We start from the raw sequence: 16,278 nt of genomic DNA on the forward strand, positions 1-16,278 counted from the left end.
GATCTTTATGCCCCGACCATCAACATGGTAGCTGCTTGTGAGTTAACTGAAAAAGAAGTTCCAATAATAATATATATAATATGATCCCTTTTCTGATCTTTAAATAATTATAGTGTCTGCGTATATGTGTGTGTATGTGTTTTATAGACATTTTTATAGAAGTCCAGAAAAATCGATTGACACTGGTAACTGGTTATCTCTGAAAAGCAAGACTACATTGCTATTGTCAATTCTTGTAATTAACCCTAAGGAGATATTAATTTAAGACATTATTTGGTTAATATATCCAGTGGAGGGCTATGATCACAGCCATAAAGTCTAAAATGAAGCATAAACATAAACAAATAATACACATTGCCAGTTTTCTATCCATTCACCCACAGAGATTAGTTTCTTCCAAAGGGATGCAACCCAGATAAAATGTTCCCAAGAATAAAACTTGGAAAATCATTCATGATGCCAGTTTTTAGAGAGTATGTGATCATATGTGTTGATTTGAACTCTAAACCAGTTACTTCCACATCTCAAAAACCATTACGTATGATTTGGCATGACTTTCTGCAGATTTAGTGTTTTGAAAGTAGAAAGACTATGTCTGATCTGACCTGTGCAGCGGAATTAAGGTCTAGAGCAAGGCAGCTACCTGAGAACCAAAAAGCAGAGAACTTGAACTTGAGGCACTTCCCACTGATAGCCATCAAACGACTGTTGGAAGCACAATAATCTGACAATGTTTATTTACCAATAACTTTGATAGAACATAACTATTTAATAAGAAGGCTTCAAGTTACCAATAACTTTGATAGAACATAACTATTTAATAAGAAGGCTTCAAGCCACCTGGGTGGCTCAGTGGGTTAAAGCCTCTGCCTTCGGCTCCGGTCATGATCCCAGTGTCCTGGGATTGAGCCTCACATCGGGCTCTCTGCTCAGCGGGGAGCCTGCTTTCTCCTCTTTCTCCTCTCTCTCTTCTCTGCCTGCCTCTCTGCCTACTTGTGATCTCTATCTGTCAAATAAATAAATTAAATCTTAAAAAAAAAAGAAGACGACGACTTCAAGACTGCATCCAGCTTCTTCTCCAGAAACAAAACCTTGAATTCCAAGGTTACTATGAAGACAGCTACACCTAAGCGCACTGTTGAAGATGAAATTCTGGCCTGGATAGTTTCTTCAGTTCTCCTCCTCACCGTGTTCCAATTCTCATTAATACCCCCTCTAACTGGGGTGCCTGGGTAGCTCCGTCAGTTAAGCATCTGACTTTGGCTCAGATCATCATCTTGGAATGGTGGGATCGAGCCCTGCATTGGGCTCCACACCTGTGGGGAATCTACTTCTCCTTCTGCCCCTCTGTCCATTTGTGCCCTCTCTCTCTCTCTCTCTCTCAAATAAATAAATAAATAATCTCTTAAAAAAAAAAAACCCACTCCCCTTAATTGATCAGTTCCCTCACACTGCTCTTCAGTAGTTGCTCTGATAATGCTTGACTTCTTTAATGAGACAATAGAGCTCATTATTATGAATACTGTATCTTCTGTTAGTTTTTCCTATCCCTTCCCCCAATGCCTCCACTTAGAACCATCTCTCAACATTGGATAAAGGCACCTAGAAAGCATGAGAAACCTAGATGCCAGTTAGATATGGTTAAAAATGGCTAAGGAGGTGTGTGTGCTCATTCCTGACTCATTAATTAATGCAAGGTTTTGCATGCCCTGCACAGTGCTAGCCTCCTAAAGGGAAGGTAAAGGCATCTTCCTTCAAGGAGTTCACAGCCTAATGGGTAGCAAAGCATATCAACGAATAATTTCAATACAATGTGATCAGTGCCATACTTGAGATAATGTTGGTTGGGTTCTATGGCAACAGAGAACACAGTGACTCTCGTGCTTGGTCATTGGTTCTGGGAGTGGGAAGAAGGTTGAAACAGAGAGGCTGAGAGTGATGAAATTAAGATGGTGTTTGAGGTAGGTCTTGAAGGGTACATGGTTGTCTATGGTGTGGCAAAAGGAAGCAAAAGCATTTGTGGCATAGAAAACACCGTGTTCAAAGATGTGGAGCCATAAGCAAGCATGGTGTTTCTGGACAGGACTCTGGCAAAGCTGACGGGCAGATCTATGCAGGGCCCTGAAAAATATGTTCAAGACTGGACTGCATCCTTTGGGATCGGGAAGATATTGAAGGTGTTTGGAGCATGTGCTGGAAGTAGAAGCACACATGTTTCAGAAGCCTAAATCTGATATGTGGAAGATGGTGCAGAGGGGAGATGTCTCCTTACAGGCGGGGAGACCACTGAGCCATCCATCACCAAATCCAGTAGAGAATGGGGCCCAAAGCAAGGCATTAGCATTGCTGATAGGGAGCAGGGAAAGACAGAAGTGATGCTTAGAAGACAGAATCAACAAGGTGAAGCTTTAAGGGATAAAGGTGTGGCCTAGAACATGAGAAGTAGGAAAGATGGTGATAGGACTCATCATAGGAGTTGGGGGATTGGGGAAGAAGCTGGAAATCAGAGCAGAAAAGGAGCTGTTCCACACAAGTTCAAAAGAAAGAAACCTAAAATATTTACTCATTTTGAAATTGTAGTACTTAAGTCTGCATAGCCAGAAGTTTAATGGAACCACAAATTAGGAGTTCTTGGGTCTGGAGAAAGGGAGCAATAAAAACAAACAAACAAAAAAAACCCTAGACAGAAAACAATCTCCAGGAAACTGCCACAGGAGGAGACTCTTGTATCACAAAAAACATTCAAGGTGACTTTGCAAGCCCCCAGATGGCTGCTGAAGAAGGGGGCCTCTGCAAAAGCAAGTTCAACATCCATCAAGAAGCCATCACCTACTTGCTATCCTGGTCCATGGACAGTCCAGACCCCTGCTCCACTAGTTTGGTGAGGTTCACTATTTCCTCTTTCAGGGCAAGGATCGTGTCCTTTGCCTTCTGCTCTTTGTCATAGGCCGAGTCCACCATCTTCCAGGCCTTTTCAATTTCCTATATGGGTCACAGGACATCAGTGAGAAAAACCAAACTAGGATCCAGATGTGAGATACATTGAGCAAAGAGAATAATAAAACAACTCCAACAGAGTAGTCATTTATGGGAAAAGAGGGTTCCACATTCCACATTATGCATTCCATCGATATTGACTTACTGAATTGCTCAACATTAACGAGTCAATACCGAACAGCATGTTTAGGAGGGGTCTTGGCTCACATCCTACAAGGACTGCTATGACTAGGGGGATATTTCTAATAAAGATGTTAAGATGGGTTCATGAAATTTTAGGGGTGCCTGGGTGGCTCAGTGGGTTAAGTGTCTGCCTTCGGCTCAGGTCATGATCTCAGGATCCTGGGATTGAGCCCCGCATCAGGCTCTCTGCTCAGCGAGGAGCCTGCTTCCCCCGCACCCCGCCCCTGCCTCTCTGCCTACTTGTAATCTCTCTCTCTGTCAAAAAAATAAATAAAATCTTTTTTTAAAAAATTAAATTTTATGTGCTTTCCAAGCCCAGATATTTTTGGAGGAAAAAAAAATTAGGAGTGGCCCTGGATCCAAGCCCTAAATTTGGAGCCCCTGGTAGATTCCAAATTTTAAAAACCTGTTTTGATCTCAGGTGCCAAGTAAGCAGTCCTGAATGGCAACATCAGCCTTAGAATAATTCAGAGGAAGGTGGTCTTCACTGTCACATAACTGTACAAAACAGCCCATCCCAGAAACCCAGGCCCAGGCCTTCTCTTCAAATGCTTACAGGGGAAAAACAATGCCCCTGGCTGGAGTGGAAACAACTCATGCAGTTTGGGGCTTCTTACTGTTATGAAATACAATGTAGAATATTAACATAAGTACTTAGAAGGGAATAGTAGTCATTCAAATAAGCGAACAAAGTATAGTAAATGTTGCAACAACCTTGAGTTTTACCCTGCCCCTCAATTTTCTTGCAAAATTTTGTCCAGTGGAATGTGAGTCCTTTATACAGGTAAGAACCTATAAGCTCTAGGTGGCAATATTCCACTTTCATGTTGACAAGGCATAAAATGAGTGGAAGAGAGGATTTCCATAAATTCATGCTATCACATTAGAGAGAGAGAGAGAGGAATCTTGGGTAACTTCACATTATTTAGTGATTCAAACAATTATGGGGTATTTTTTTATAGCAACCATACGTACTATTTTCAGCAAAACAAATGAAGGATATTTAAATGAAACTATGATTATATGAAGTTTTGTCCCCATCAATCACCAATTATACTTTAATCTGTTCATGACTTCCATTTCCAGTTTTTTAATTTACAACTAAAACATGGGGTTTTTTTCTCATCATAAGACGAATTAAAGTCTTCTCTTATTGGTTTTTCAGCAAAAAAGAAGAAAATAAGGGGTGCCTGGGTGGCTCAGAAGGTTAAAGTCTGCCTTCCGTTCAGGTCATGATCTCAGGGTCAAAGTCTGCCTTTGGCTCAGGTCATTGATCTCAGGGTTGTGGGATCAATTCCCACAGCAGGCTTCTTATTCAGTGGGGAGTCTGTTTCTCCCTCTGCCGCTTCTCCCCCTGCTTGTGCTCCCTCCCTCCCTCTCTCTCTCTCTCTCTGTCGAATAAATGAATACAATCTTTAAAAAAGAAGAAGAAGAAAATGACAATAGAGAGAAAATGGCACTTTAAAAAGGTCGTTTCTAAGAAAACAGATGTCATAATTTGCACTGGTCTTGGAAATTCATTTAAATTGGGTGATGTTTCATTGTATGATATCAAGGGACTTAACTAAAAAGTTCATGAGTTATTTCTTATCACCAGGGTTTTAATTATAAATTAAAATCTCTTAACCTTTTATCATCCTGAGATCAACAAGGAACATTTACATTTTACTCTCAAAATAATGCAACACACTTGAGAGTGAAAAAAATAAAGGGTAAAGTGGAGGCATAGTTCCTCAACATCCCCCAGATTGAATCCCTGGTCTGCCATTATGAGGATCAAGGAGAAAGCAAGATCATAAAAATTACTATCTAAGAATTCTCAAGGTAATTTCTCCTAAAGCAGTGAGAAAAGCAAAAACATTAAAACATCCCTTTAAAAAAAAATCCTTAACAAGCTATCATCATGAGATATCTAATTACTCTACTTATATCAAACAAGACATACAGAGCTCCCTAATATTACATTTACTTACCTCTAATTCTTTTTGCTAACCCAGTATTTCTTAGAAACCAAGTCAGTAAAGTTCTATATTATTTTTGCATAGCGAAATTCACCCAGGCTAATTATTTCCTTTGAAAATGAACTTTATTCCCTAGGCTTAATGAATACATAAATCATGTAAATTTTTACTAAATAACTCATTTACTACCAGCCTAGAGCTGCCAATACAAGGAAAGAAAGATGTTTTAAATACAGGGTGTGTTTATGGCAGCTCAGCCTCAGCTCGTTTCTACAAGATCACTAACCTTCTTCAGGGACGCAATGGTGGTCTGATCATCCTGGGAGAGCTTCAGGGCAGTGGCAACCTTCGCGGAATTAACCACAATCTCTGCATTTAGCTCTCTGCATTTGGCCATCAGACGCTTCTCATTGTCATAAGACTTTTTCATGACAGCATGAAGCTTCTCATATTCGATTCGAAATTTATCCAGACTTTTGTCCCCTGAAAGTTCACTGAGAACGTCCTGAAAATCCCTTTCGATTTCTTCATATGCAGTTTCTTCCAGCGCTAGCTTTTCACTCTTTTCCTGTCCACAAGATCAGGGAGAGGAATGAGTATTGCAATGTGTACATCATTCCTATTCGGGGAGTGTATTATTAGCTATGAATACAAGACCTTCACCAAAGAAAAATAAAAGCCCCTGACAAGACATCTTGTTCATCCCCTGATGCATGTATATATGCACGCATGTGTGCTAGGATAATAATGTTTATAATATTATATATATATATAATAGTAATATTTTCTACCACATGGTGTCAAAGAGTGGATTAAATAGGATCATTCACATTGAACACTTGACCACGTGCCTGGCAAAAAGGAGGCACCCAATAAATTGTGAAAGCTATTATGCTTATGCCAAGCCCTGATTTGTTTTCACTTCATCTTGCTTCTTATTGCCCCCAGGACTGCAGCAGAAAGCCATGGCACCTCCTGGTCAGTTATAAGGAGATTTTGGTGTCGATACCATGAAATCACACATTCTGACAATGAACGCCATCCGAAATATGGAGTAGTCTCCTAAAAGATATTCCATTGTTCTTATCTCTTAAAATAAATAGGGAGGTCCCCTCCACAGGTGTATGGAGGTGCCCCCTGTGCCACGCTCGCAGGCCTTCTGCAGATTTGCTTCCCCGGCTCAGCTAGACAACATTTTTTTTTTAAAGCCCAGACATACAGATGTAATTCAAACATATCTGGCTATGACTTTGAGGAGAACCCAGGAGCCAGTTATATAAGAATTCTCATTTCTCTAGTGTTAAGGGTTGAATTTGTCCCCCAGAAAGTTATGTTGAAGGTCTACCCCCCAGTGCCTATAAATGTGACCTTGTTTGGAAGTAGAGTCATTATATATATGTAATCCACTAACTTGCAGTCATACTGGAGTAGGGTGGGCCCTATAAGCTTCCTTATAAAAAGAGGGAAAATTATAACTGCATAGTGATGGATGTCTAAATTTATTGTGGTAGGGGTGCCTGGGTGGCTCAGGGGGTTAAAGCCTCTGCCTTCAGCTTAGGTCATGATCCCAGGGTACTGGGATCGAGCCCCGCATTGGGCTCTCTGCTCAGCGGGGAGCCTGCATCCCACCCCCTCCACCCTCTGCCTGCCTCTCTGCCTACTTGTGATCTCTGGTTGTCAAATAAATAAATACAATCTTTAAATAAATAAATAAATTTATTGCGGTAATTGTTTTAAAATATATATACATACACATACACATACATATATAGATCTGTGTATATATATTTATCAAATCTTTATATTGTACACCTAAAACTAATACAATGTCACATGTCAATTATATCTCAATTTAAAAAAGAAAAGTAGGGAGTGGGATTTGGACAGAGACACAAACACAGGAAAACACCACGCAAAGACCGATATGGGGATTAGATTGAGGCAGCTGCAAGCCAAGGAAAGCTAAGGATGGCTAGCTACCGTCAGAAGCCAGGGAAGAGGCAAGGAAGGATTTTGCTTAAGGTCTCAGAGAAAGCGTGGTCCTGCCAACACCCTGACTGCAGACTTCTAGCCTCCAGAACTGTGAAAGGATAACTCTCGACTGTGTTAAACCAGTTCAAAGCACTCTGTACAGGCCTAGCAGACTAAGACACCTTCTTCTTGTTAGGCACAGCACAATAATAACAAAGAATGGGGATGGTTAATATACTTACTTATTCAGCGAATGCTTACTGAACATTTGCTGTGTTTAAGTTGGCATGAGGGAGCCTGTAGGAGGCAGCAACGTAAGGAATAAACAGCCCTCCCACAGGGAATTGTAGCATTAATAGCTGATGGGTTATGTTTCCAGATAATGCAAGTAAGGAATTTGATACCTGCCATAAAATGGGTTCAAAATTCTACAAGGGACCTATAGGAAGATGGAATTACTCCCAGCAGCCAGAAAGAAAGCAAATTTCCTTAAGGAGGTGGTATTTGAACAGCCCCACAAGGAAGACTGAAATTTTCACAAGTGAATATGAAGAGAAAAGGTATGCCTGGCCCACTGTGAAGTCTGAACAAGTGCTCAGGGCCCAGCAAATATCCAGGATTTGAGGCTAGTTAAGAAGCTCAAGTTGGGGGGCGCCTGGGTGGCTCAGTCAGTTAAGCATCTGCCTTCAGCTCCGGTCATGGTCCCGGGGTCCTGGGATCGAGGCCCGCGTCGGGCTCTTTGCTCAGCGGGGAACCTGCTTCCCTCTCCCTCTCTGCTGCTTGTGCTCTTTCTCTCTGTCAAGTAAATAAATAAAATCTTAACAACAAAAAAAAAAAAAAAAGAAGAAGAAGAAGAAGCTCAAGTTGGCTAATGTGTAAGCACCATGACAGGGAGATGGAAAGAGAAGACTAGAAAGGGAGTTAAGGACCGACCAGAGTCCCTGACTGGAATTCTAAGGGCAATGGAGTGGATTAATCTGTAGACCACGAAGACCCACTCAACACTTTGGAACTGATAAAGTTTGAAAGGCCTTATTTATGTATGCAACATTATGCTTTGGTATTCTACCCTAAAAAGAGCTTCAACATCAACACTCTATCGCTAATCAAAGAAATCAACTGAGATGATTTCTCTAATCCCCAAAATAAAGTAAAATTTAAATTCATCCTGCAGATTTAGGGTAAGCAATCTTGTTTACTTTCCACCTTGACAAGCCTGTCTTGCCCAGTATAGAGAAAGTCTATGCCGCTTTCCAACGGCACACGGGAGGAGAATGATGCACAAACAAGTCAGCTTCAAGAGAACGGGAGCAGGGGTCGGCAGTTGAGGAGACTGCCACCCAGAACAACTCCTCAGTCCTGTGTTTATTAGATACAAGATAATAATCAACAAATGAGTCAAAGGAGATTATAGATAAACAAGATATGCCTGATCAAGCAGTATAAGATTGGTAAACGCATTTTAAGGGATCATCTAATTAACTACAGGTGATCTCTGGAGAAGGGGAGATAACAGAAAAAAGAAGCGGGCTGCCTCCAACTGAGGGGGCCGGGCATTCCCAGCTGCTCCACTGCAAGGACTATGTATATCATCCTCTCCCCCAGAGGCCTGTTGTTGGTACCTGTTCAAGCATGTTTGGTCAGTACATTGTTCTGAGGGACAGTTACAAGTCTACATATTTTTGGTTTTCAAAAACACTTGTACTGTTGATTTCCAAAGATGACACCCAAGCAAAAGAATCCACATCTTAAAATAGATATGGAGTAACAAGCAAATCTATTACAATTTATATAGTAACATTAGGACTAATGTTAAACTCAACAGTGACTTTCTTCCCAACTAAAAACAGCTATTGTCAATATCACAATATAACAATTCCACAAAGGAGAGAAAAATTGTATTAAGAAAATGTGGTGCTGCTGCTGCCCTGTGTTTTCCCCTTGTTGATGCTAAACATGAGCACATACCAAAATGTATCATGGCCATGTTCTCAACTCTATCCCTGTAAATGGTATTAATGTCAACACTTGATCACTAGCCTAATGATTTGTTTGCAGACTAGGTTTTCCCTGTACACCTGGCACTTAGCACAGGAATGGAAAAATATCAAAGAAAGTAAAGTTTTTAAAAAGTATTTTTATGAGATTTGTTCATATTGTCATTTTAAAAATATACCATTACTAAAAGCACAGCAAAAATAGTCTCTGAGCTGTGACCAATAACCAGGTGCTGTCTACACTGTCAGAGCATTTAATGGTATCTATTTTGGAAGCACCATTTTAACATGAACCAGTCAGAAATGAACTGTGGTGCTCCTTCAAGTTGGCTAACGTGTAAGCACCATGACAGGGAGACGGAAAGAGAAGACTAGACAGGGAGTTAAGGACCGACCAGAGGGCAATGGAGTGGATTAATCTGTAGACCACGAAGACCCACCCAAGACTTTGGAACTGATAAAGTTTGAAAGGCCTTATTTATGTATGCAACATTATGCTTTGGTATTCTACCTTAAAAAGAGCTTCAACATCAACACTCTATCGCTAATCAAAGAAATTTGCTTTCCTCCTTAAGGAAATTTGCTTTCTTTCTGGCTATTGGGAGTAATTCCATCTTCCTATAGGTCCCTTGTAGAATTTTGAACCCATTTTATGGCAGGTATCAAATTCCTTACTTGCATTATCTGAAAACATAACCCATCAACTATTAATGCTACAATTCCCTGTGGGAGGGCTGTTTATTCCTTACGTTGCTGCCTCCTACAGGCTCTACCTATCTTGGGAGCATTTACTATCTGCCAGGTGCTGTTTTAGGCACTGGGAATACCAATCAGTGGGAGAACAACAAGGGAAAAAAGACAGGAGAGCTGCAGTGATAAATGAGGCCAGAGTGTTAATGGAGGCTTGGGGAAGCAGAAATTAGGAAAACCTGACTGACATTGAGTGTGAAGAAAAATAAAAGAAGAGAAGAAATGGGAGATCATGAAGGGGAAGGGAGACCGGGAAATAATTTCTTCCTGGTGTTGTTATCTGGGGCTTATGTGTAGAGAATGAAGAAGAATGAAATAAACCAAGATAATTGGCAAGGGAGAAAAGGAGGGAATGCTCAAAAGCAAATAAAGAGACAAATACTAGAAGAGTCAAGATGGCAGACGAGTGGCAGACTGAGATGACATCAGGTTGCAGGAGTTCAGCTAGTTAGTTATCAAACCATACCGAACACCTACAAACTCAACAGGAGATCGAAGAGAAGAAGAGCAGCAATTCTAGAAACTGAAAATCGACCACTTTCTGAAAGGCAGGACATGTGGAGAAGTGAATTCAAAGTGACGGGAAGATAGACTGCGGGGGAAGGGGCTGGCTCCCAGCAAGTGGCGGAGCAATGGAGCACAAAATCCAGACTTTTAGAAGTCTGTTCCACTGAGGGACATCACTCCAGAGGCTTAGCAGGGGTGGAGCCCTCACAGGAACAGTGTGGTCTCAGGTCCTGTGGGGTCACAGAAGGATCAGAGTTGTCTGAGTATAACAGAGCTCCCAGGTATCAAGTGGAGAAGCCAAATACAGAGACGGAGCTGAGGAGTGAGCCCTCAGCTTGGGGTCACCTTAAACCGTGATCCATGGCACAGTCGGACCACTGCTCTTTGAGCAGAGACCCCACAAGTGGCAGATCTGGGGAGACCCACCTTCCTGCACCAGAAGAGCAGAGCAGCAGGAATCTGCTGGGTTTGGAGACTACAAACAGGGCTATGTGCCAGAGACAGAAATGCTCAGTCACAGGCCCGGTGAGCTTGTAGCGCAGCCGGAGACCAGGGAGACGGGAATGATTAAGCACTTTTCTCCGAGGGTGCACTGAGGAGTGGGGCCCTGAGCTCTCGGCTTCTCCCGGCCAGAGATTGGAAGGCCGCCATTTTCATTCCCGTCCTCCAGAGCTCTGTGGAAAGCCCTCAGGGAACAAAATCACCTGAGAGGGAACCTGAGCAAATTACTTAGTCCAGCCCCTGACAAGGGCGGTGCAATTCCGCCTCAGGCAAAGACATTTGAGAATCACTGCAACAGGCCCCTCTCCCAGAAGATCAGCAAGAACATCCAGCCAAGACCAAGTTCACTGATCAATGAGAACAGCGGAGTTCCAGAGGAGGGGAAAGCAAAGCATGGAATTCATGGCTTTCTCCCCATGATTCTTTAGTCTTGCAAAGTTAATTAAACTTTTTGAATTTTATTTTTTTCTTATTCTATTTTTTTAACTTTTCCTCTTTCCTCTTTTAATGTTTTTTAACTGTTTATCTTAACAATACCTTTCTTAAAAAAATCTTTTTAAACCTTCATTATTATAGTCATATTTTGTCCTTCATTGTATCTAATTTTATTTTTTGAATACATGTAGGGTTTTTTCTTCTAAAAAATTCTGGGATACAATTTCTTCTAATAGATCAAAATATACCCTATATCTAGCACAGGGCTTTGTTCTAGTCTCCAGCCTGAGCAAATTCTCTCCACTTTCTTTTTCTTTCTTTTTCCAACCAACTTATCTTATCAATTCCTTTTTTAGAATTTTTTTAAATTTTCATCTTTACAGTCATATTCGGTGCCTTCATTGTGTTTACCCTTATTTTCATGTGTGTGTGTGTGTGTGTGTGTGTGTGTATATATATATATATCTATATATATATATATAAATTTTAAAGAAATATATATATATATTTCTTTAAAATTTTGGGAGGTAGTTTCTTCTAAGAGACCAAAATACACCCAAAATCAAGTGGGGGGCTCTGTTCTACTCACCAGTCCAATATATAAATATTTTTTTACTTTTTTTTTAACTTCTTTTTACCCCTTTTGTTCTGCCCTTGATTTGGAGTCTCTTCTGATTTTGTTAGTGTACATGTTGCAGGGTCTTTGCCACCCTTTTGGTATTTTATTCTCTCATTCATATATTCTTATCTGGGTAAAATGACGAGGTGGAAAAATTCACCACCAAAAAAAGAACAAGAGGCAGTACTGAAGGCTAGGGACCTAATCAGTACAGACACTGGTAATATGTCAGATCTAGAGTTCAGAATGACAATTCTCAAGGTGCTAGCTGGGCTCAAAAAAGGCATGGAAGATATTAGAGAAACCCTGTCTGGAGAATTAAAAGCCCCTCTGGAGAAATAAAAGAACTAAAATCTAACCAAGCTGAAATCAAAAAAGCTATTAATGAGGTGCAATCAATAATGGAGGCTCATACTGCTAGGTTAAATGAGGCAGAAGAGATAATTAGTGATATAGAAGACCAAATGATGGAGAAGAAAGAAGCTGAGCAAAAGAGAGACAAACAACTACTGGACCACGAGGGGAGAATTCAAGAGATAAGTGATACCATAAGATGAAACAATATTAGAATAATTGGGATTCCAAAGAAGAAGAAAGAGAGAGGGGGGCAGAAGGTATATTGGAGCAAATTATAGTATAGATTTCCCTAATATGGCAAAGGGAACAAGCATCAAAATCCAGGAGGCACAGAGAACTCTCCTCAAAATCAATAAAATGAGGCTCACACCCAGTCATCTAATAGTAAAACTTAGAAGTCTTAGTGACAAAGAGAAAATCCTGAAAGCAGCTCGGGACAAGAATTCTGTAACATACAATGGTAGAAATATTAGATTGGCAGCAGCCTTATCCACAGAGACCTGGCAGACCAGAAAGAACTGGCATGATATATTCAGAACACTAAATGAGAAAAACATGCAGCCAAGAATACTATATCAGCTAGGCTATCACTGAAAATAGAAGGAGAGATAAAAAGTCTCCAAGACAAATAAAAACTAAAAGAATTTGTAAACACCAAATAAGCCCTGCAGGAAATATTGAAAGGGGTTCTCTAAGCAAAGAGAGAACCTAAAAGTAGTAGACCAGAAAGGAACAGAGACAATATACAGGAACAGTCACCTTACAGACAATACAATGGCACTAAATTCATATCTTTCAATAGTTACCCTGAATGTAAATGAGCTAAATGCCTCAATCAAAAGACACAGGGTATCAGAATGGATTAAAAAAAACAAGACCCATCAATATGCTGCCTACAAGAAACTCATTTTAGACCCCAAGACACCTCCAGATTTAAAGTGAGGGGGTGGAAAACAATTTACCATGTTAATGGACATCAAAAGAAAGCTGGGGTGGCAATCCTTATATCAGATAAATTAGATCTCAAGCCAAAGACTATAATAAGAGATGAGGAGGGGCCTTATATATACGCAAAGGGTCTGCCCAACAAGAAGATCTAACAATTTTAAATATCTATGCCCCTAATGTAGGAGCAGCCAACTATATAAACCAATTAATAACAAAATCAAAGAAACACATTGACAATAATACAGTAATACTAGGGTACTTTAACACCCTCCTCACTGATATGGACAGATCATCCAAGCAAAAGATCAACAAGGAAATAAAGGCCTTAAATGACACACTGAACCAGATGGACATGACAGATATAATCAGAACTTTCCATCCCAAAGCAACAGAATACACATTCTTCTCTAGTGCACATGGAACATTCTCCAGAATAGATCACATCCTGGGTCACAAATCAGGTCTCAACTGGTACCAAAAGATTGGGATCATTGCCTGCATATTTTCAGACCACAATGTTCTGAAGCTAGAACTCAATCACAAGAGGAAAGTTGGAAAGAACCCAAATACATGGAGGATAAAGAGCATCCTACTAAAGAATGAATGGTTCAACTAGGAAATTAAAGAAGAATTGATCAAATTCATGGAAACAAATGATAATGAAAACATGACTGTTCAAAATCTGTGAGACACAGCAAAGGCAGTCCTGAGAGGAGAGTATATAGTGAAACAAGCCTTTCTCAAGAAACAAGAAAGGTCTCAAATACACCCTACACCTAAAGGAGTTGGAGAAAGAACAGCAAAGAAGGCCTAAACCCAGCAGTATAAGAGAAATAATAAAGATCAGAGCAGAAATCAATGAAATAGAAACCAAAGAACAGTAGAACAAATCAACAATACTAGGAGCTGGTTCTTTGAAAGAATTAATAAGACTGATAAACCCCTGGCTAGACTTATTGAAAAGAAAAGAGAAAGGACCCAAATAATAAAATCATGAATGAAAGAGGAGAGATCACAACCAACACCAAAGAAATACAAACAATTATAAGAACATATTATGAGCAACTATACGCCAGCAAATCTGACAATCTGGAAGATATGGATATAGTCCTAGAGATGTATAAACCAGGAAGAAATAGAAAACCTGAACAGACCCATAACCAGTAAGGAGATTGGCCCAGGGCCAGATGGCTTCCCAGGGGAATTCTACCAAATATGTAAAGAAGAATTAATACCTATTCTCCTGAAACTGTTCCAAAAAATAGAAATGGAAGGAAAACTTCCAAACTCATTTTATGAGGCCAGCATCACCTTGATCCCAAAACCAGACAAAGACCCCATTAAAAAGGAGAATTACAGACCAATATCCTTGATGAACATAGATGCAAATATTCTCACCAAAATACTAGCCAATAGGATCCAACAGTACATTAAATGGATTATTCACCACGACCAAGTGGGATTTATTCCTGGACTGCAAGTTGGTTCAACATCCACAAATCAATCAATGTGATACAATACATTAATAAAAGAAAGAACAAGAACCATATAATACTCTCAATAGATGCTGAAAATGCATTTGACAAAGTGCAGCATCCTTTCTTGATCAAAACTCTTCAAAGTGTAGGGATAGAGAGTACATACCTCAATAACATCAAAGCCATCTCTGAAAAACCCACAGCAAATATCACTCTCAATGGGGAAAAGCTGAGAACTTTTCCACTAAGGTCAGGAACACAGCAGGGATGTCCATTATCACCATTGCTATTCAACATAGTACTAGAAGTCCTAGCCTCAGCAATCAGACAACAAAAAGAAATTAAAGTCATCCAAATCAGCAAATAAGTCAAACTATCACTCTTTGCAGATGATATGATACTTTATGTGGAAAACCCAAAAGGCCCCACTCCAAATCTGCTAGAACTTGTATAGGAATTCAGTGAGGTGTCAGGATATAAAATCAATGCACAGAAATCAGTTGCATTTCTATACACCAACAACAAGATAAAAGAAAGAGAAATTAAGGAGTCGATCCCATTTACAATTGCACCCAAAACCATAAGATACCTAGGAATAAACCTAACCAAAGAGGCAAAGAATCTGTACTCAGAAAACTATAAAGTACTCATGAAAGAATTGAGGAAGACACAAAGAAATGGAAAAATGCTCCATGCTCATGGATTGAAAGAACAAATATTGTGGAAATGTCTATGCTACCTAAAGCAATCTACATGTTTAATGCAATCCCTATCAAAATACCATCAATATTTTTCAAAGAAATGGAACAAACAATCTTAAAATTTATTTGGAACCAGAAAAGACTTTGAATAGCCAGAGGAATGTTGAAAAAGAAAGTCAAAGTTGGTGGCATCATAATTTTAGACTTCAAGCTCTATTAAAAAGCTGTCATCATCAAGACAGTATGGTCCTGGCACAAAAACAGACATAGAGATCAATGGAACAGAATAGAGAGCCCAGAAATAGGCCCTCAACTCTATGGTCAACTATCTTTGACAAAACAGGAAAGAATGTCCAATGGAAAAAAGACAGTCTCTTCAACAAATGGTGTTGGGAAAACTGGACAGCCACATGCAGAAAAGTGAAACTGGACCATTTCCTTATACTACACACAAATATAGACACTAAATGGATGAAAGACCTCAATGTGAGACAGGAATCCATCAAAATCCTTGAGGAGAATGCAGGCAGCAACCTCTTTGACCTCAGCCGCAGCAATTTCTTCCTAGAAACATCACCAAAGGCAAGGGAAGGAAGAGCAAAAATGAACTATTGGGACTTCTTCAAGATCAAAAGCTTTTGCACAGCAAAGGAAACAGTCAACAAAACCAAAAGACAACTGACAGAATGGGAGAAAATACTCACAAATGACATATCAGATAAAGGGCAGTACCCAAAATCTATAAAGAACTTATCAAACTCAATACCCAAAGAACAAATAATCCAATCAAGAAATGGGCAGAGGACATGAACAGGCATTTCTGCAAAGAAGACATCCAGGTGGCTAACAGACACATGAAAAAGTGCTCCACAT

General features: G+C 40.0%; 1 protein-coding gene across 1 annotated transcript in view; it reads right to left on the reverse strand.

The window, feature by feature from the left end:
• Nucleotides 1-16,278, reverse strand: part of CFAP58 (cilia and flagella associated protein 58) — a gene marked incomplete at its 3' end in the record, with an annotated part of 110,578 nt that overhangs the window by 82,590 nt on the left and 11,710 nt on the right. Inside the window, exons 5-6 of the mRNA XM_080823202.1 lie at nucleotides 5,428-5,709; nucleotides 2,834-2,982 (exon numbers count right to left, since the gene is read on the reverse strand). Coding sequence (XP_080679328.1) covers nucleotides 2,834-2,982; nucleotides 5,428-5,709 — 431 coding nt within the window. The remainder of the gene's footprint in view (nucleotides 1-2,833; nucleotides 2,983-5,427; nucleotides 5,710-16,278) is intronic.

This window comes from Martes martes (genome assembly GCF_963455335.1).
Source record: "Martes martes genome assembly, chromosome: 14".
Lineage (NCBI taxonomy): Eukaryota > Metazoa > Chordata > Mammalia > Carnivora > Mustelidae > Martes > Martes martes.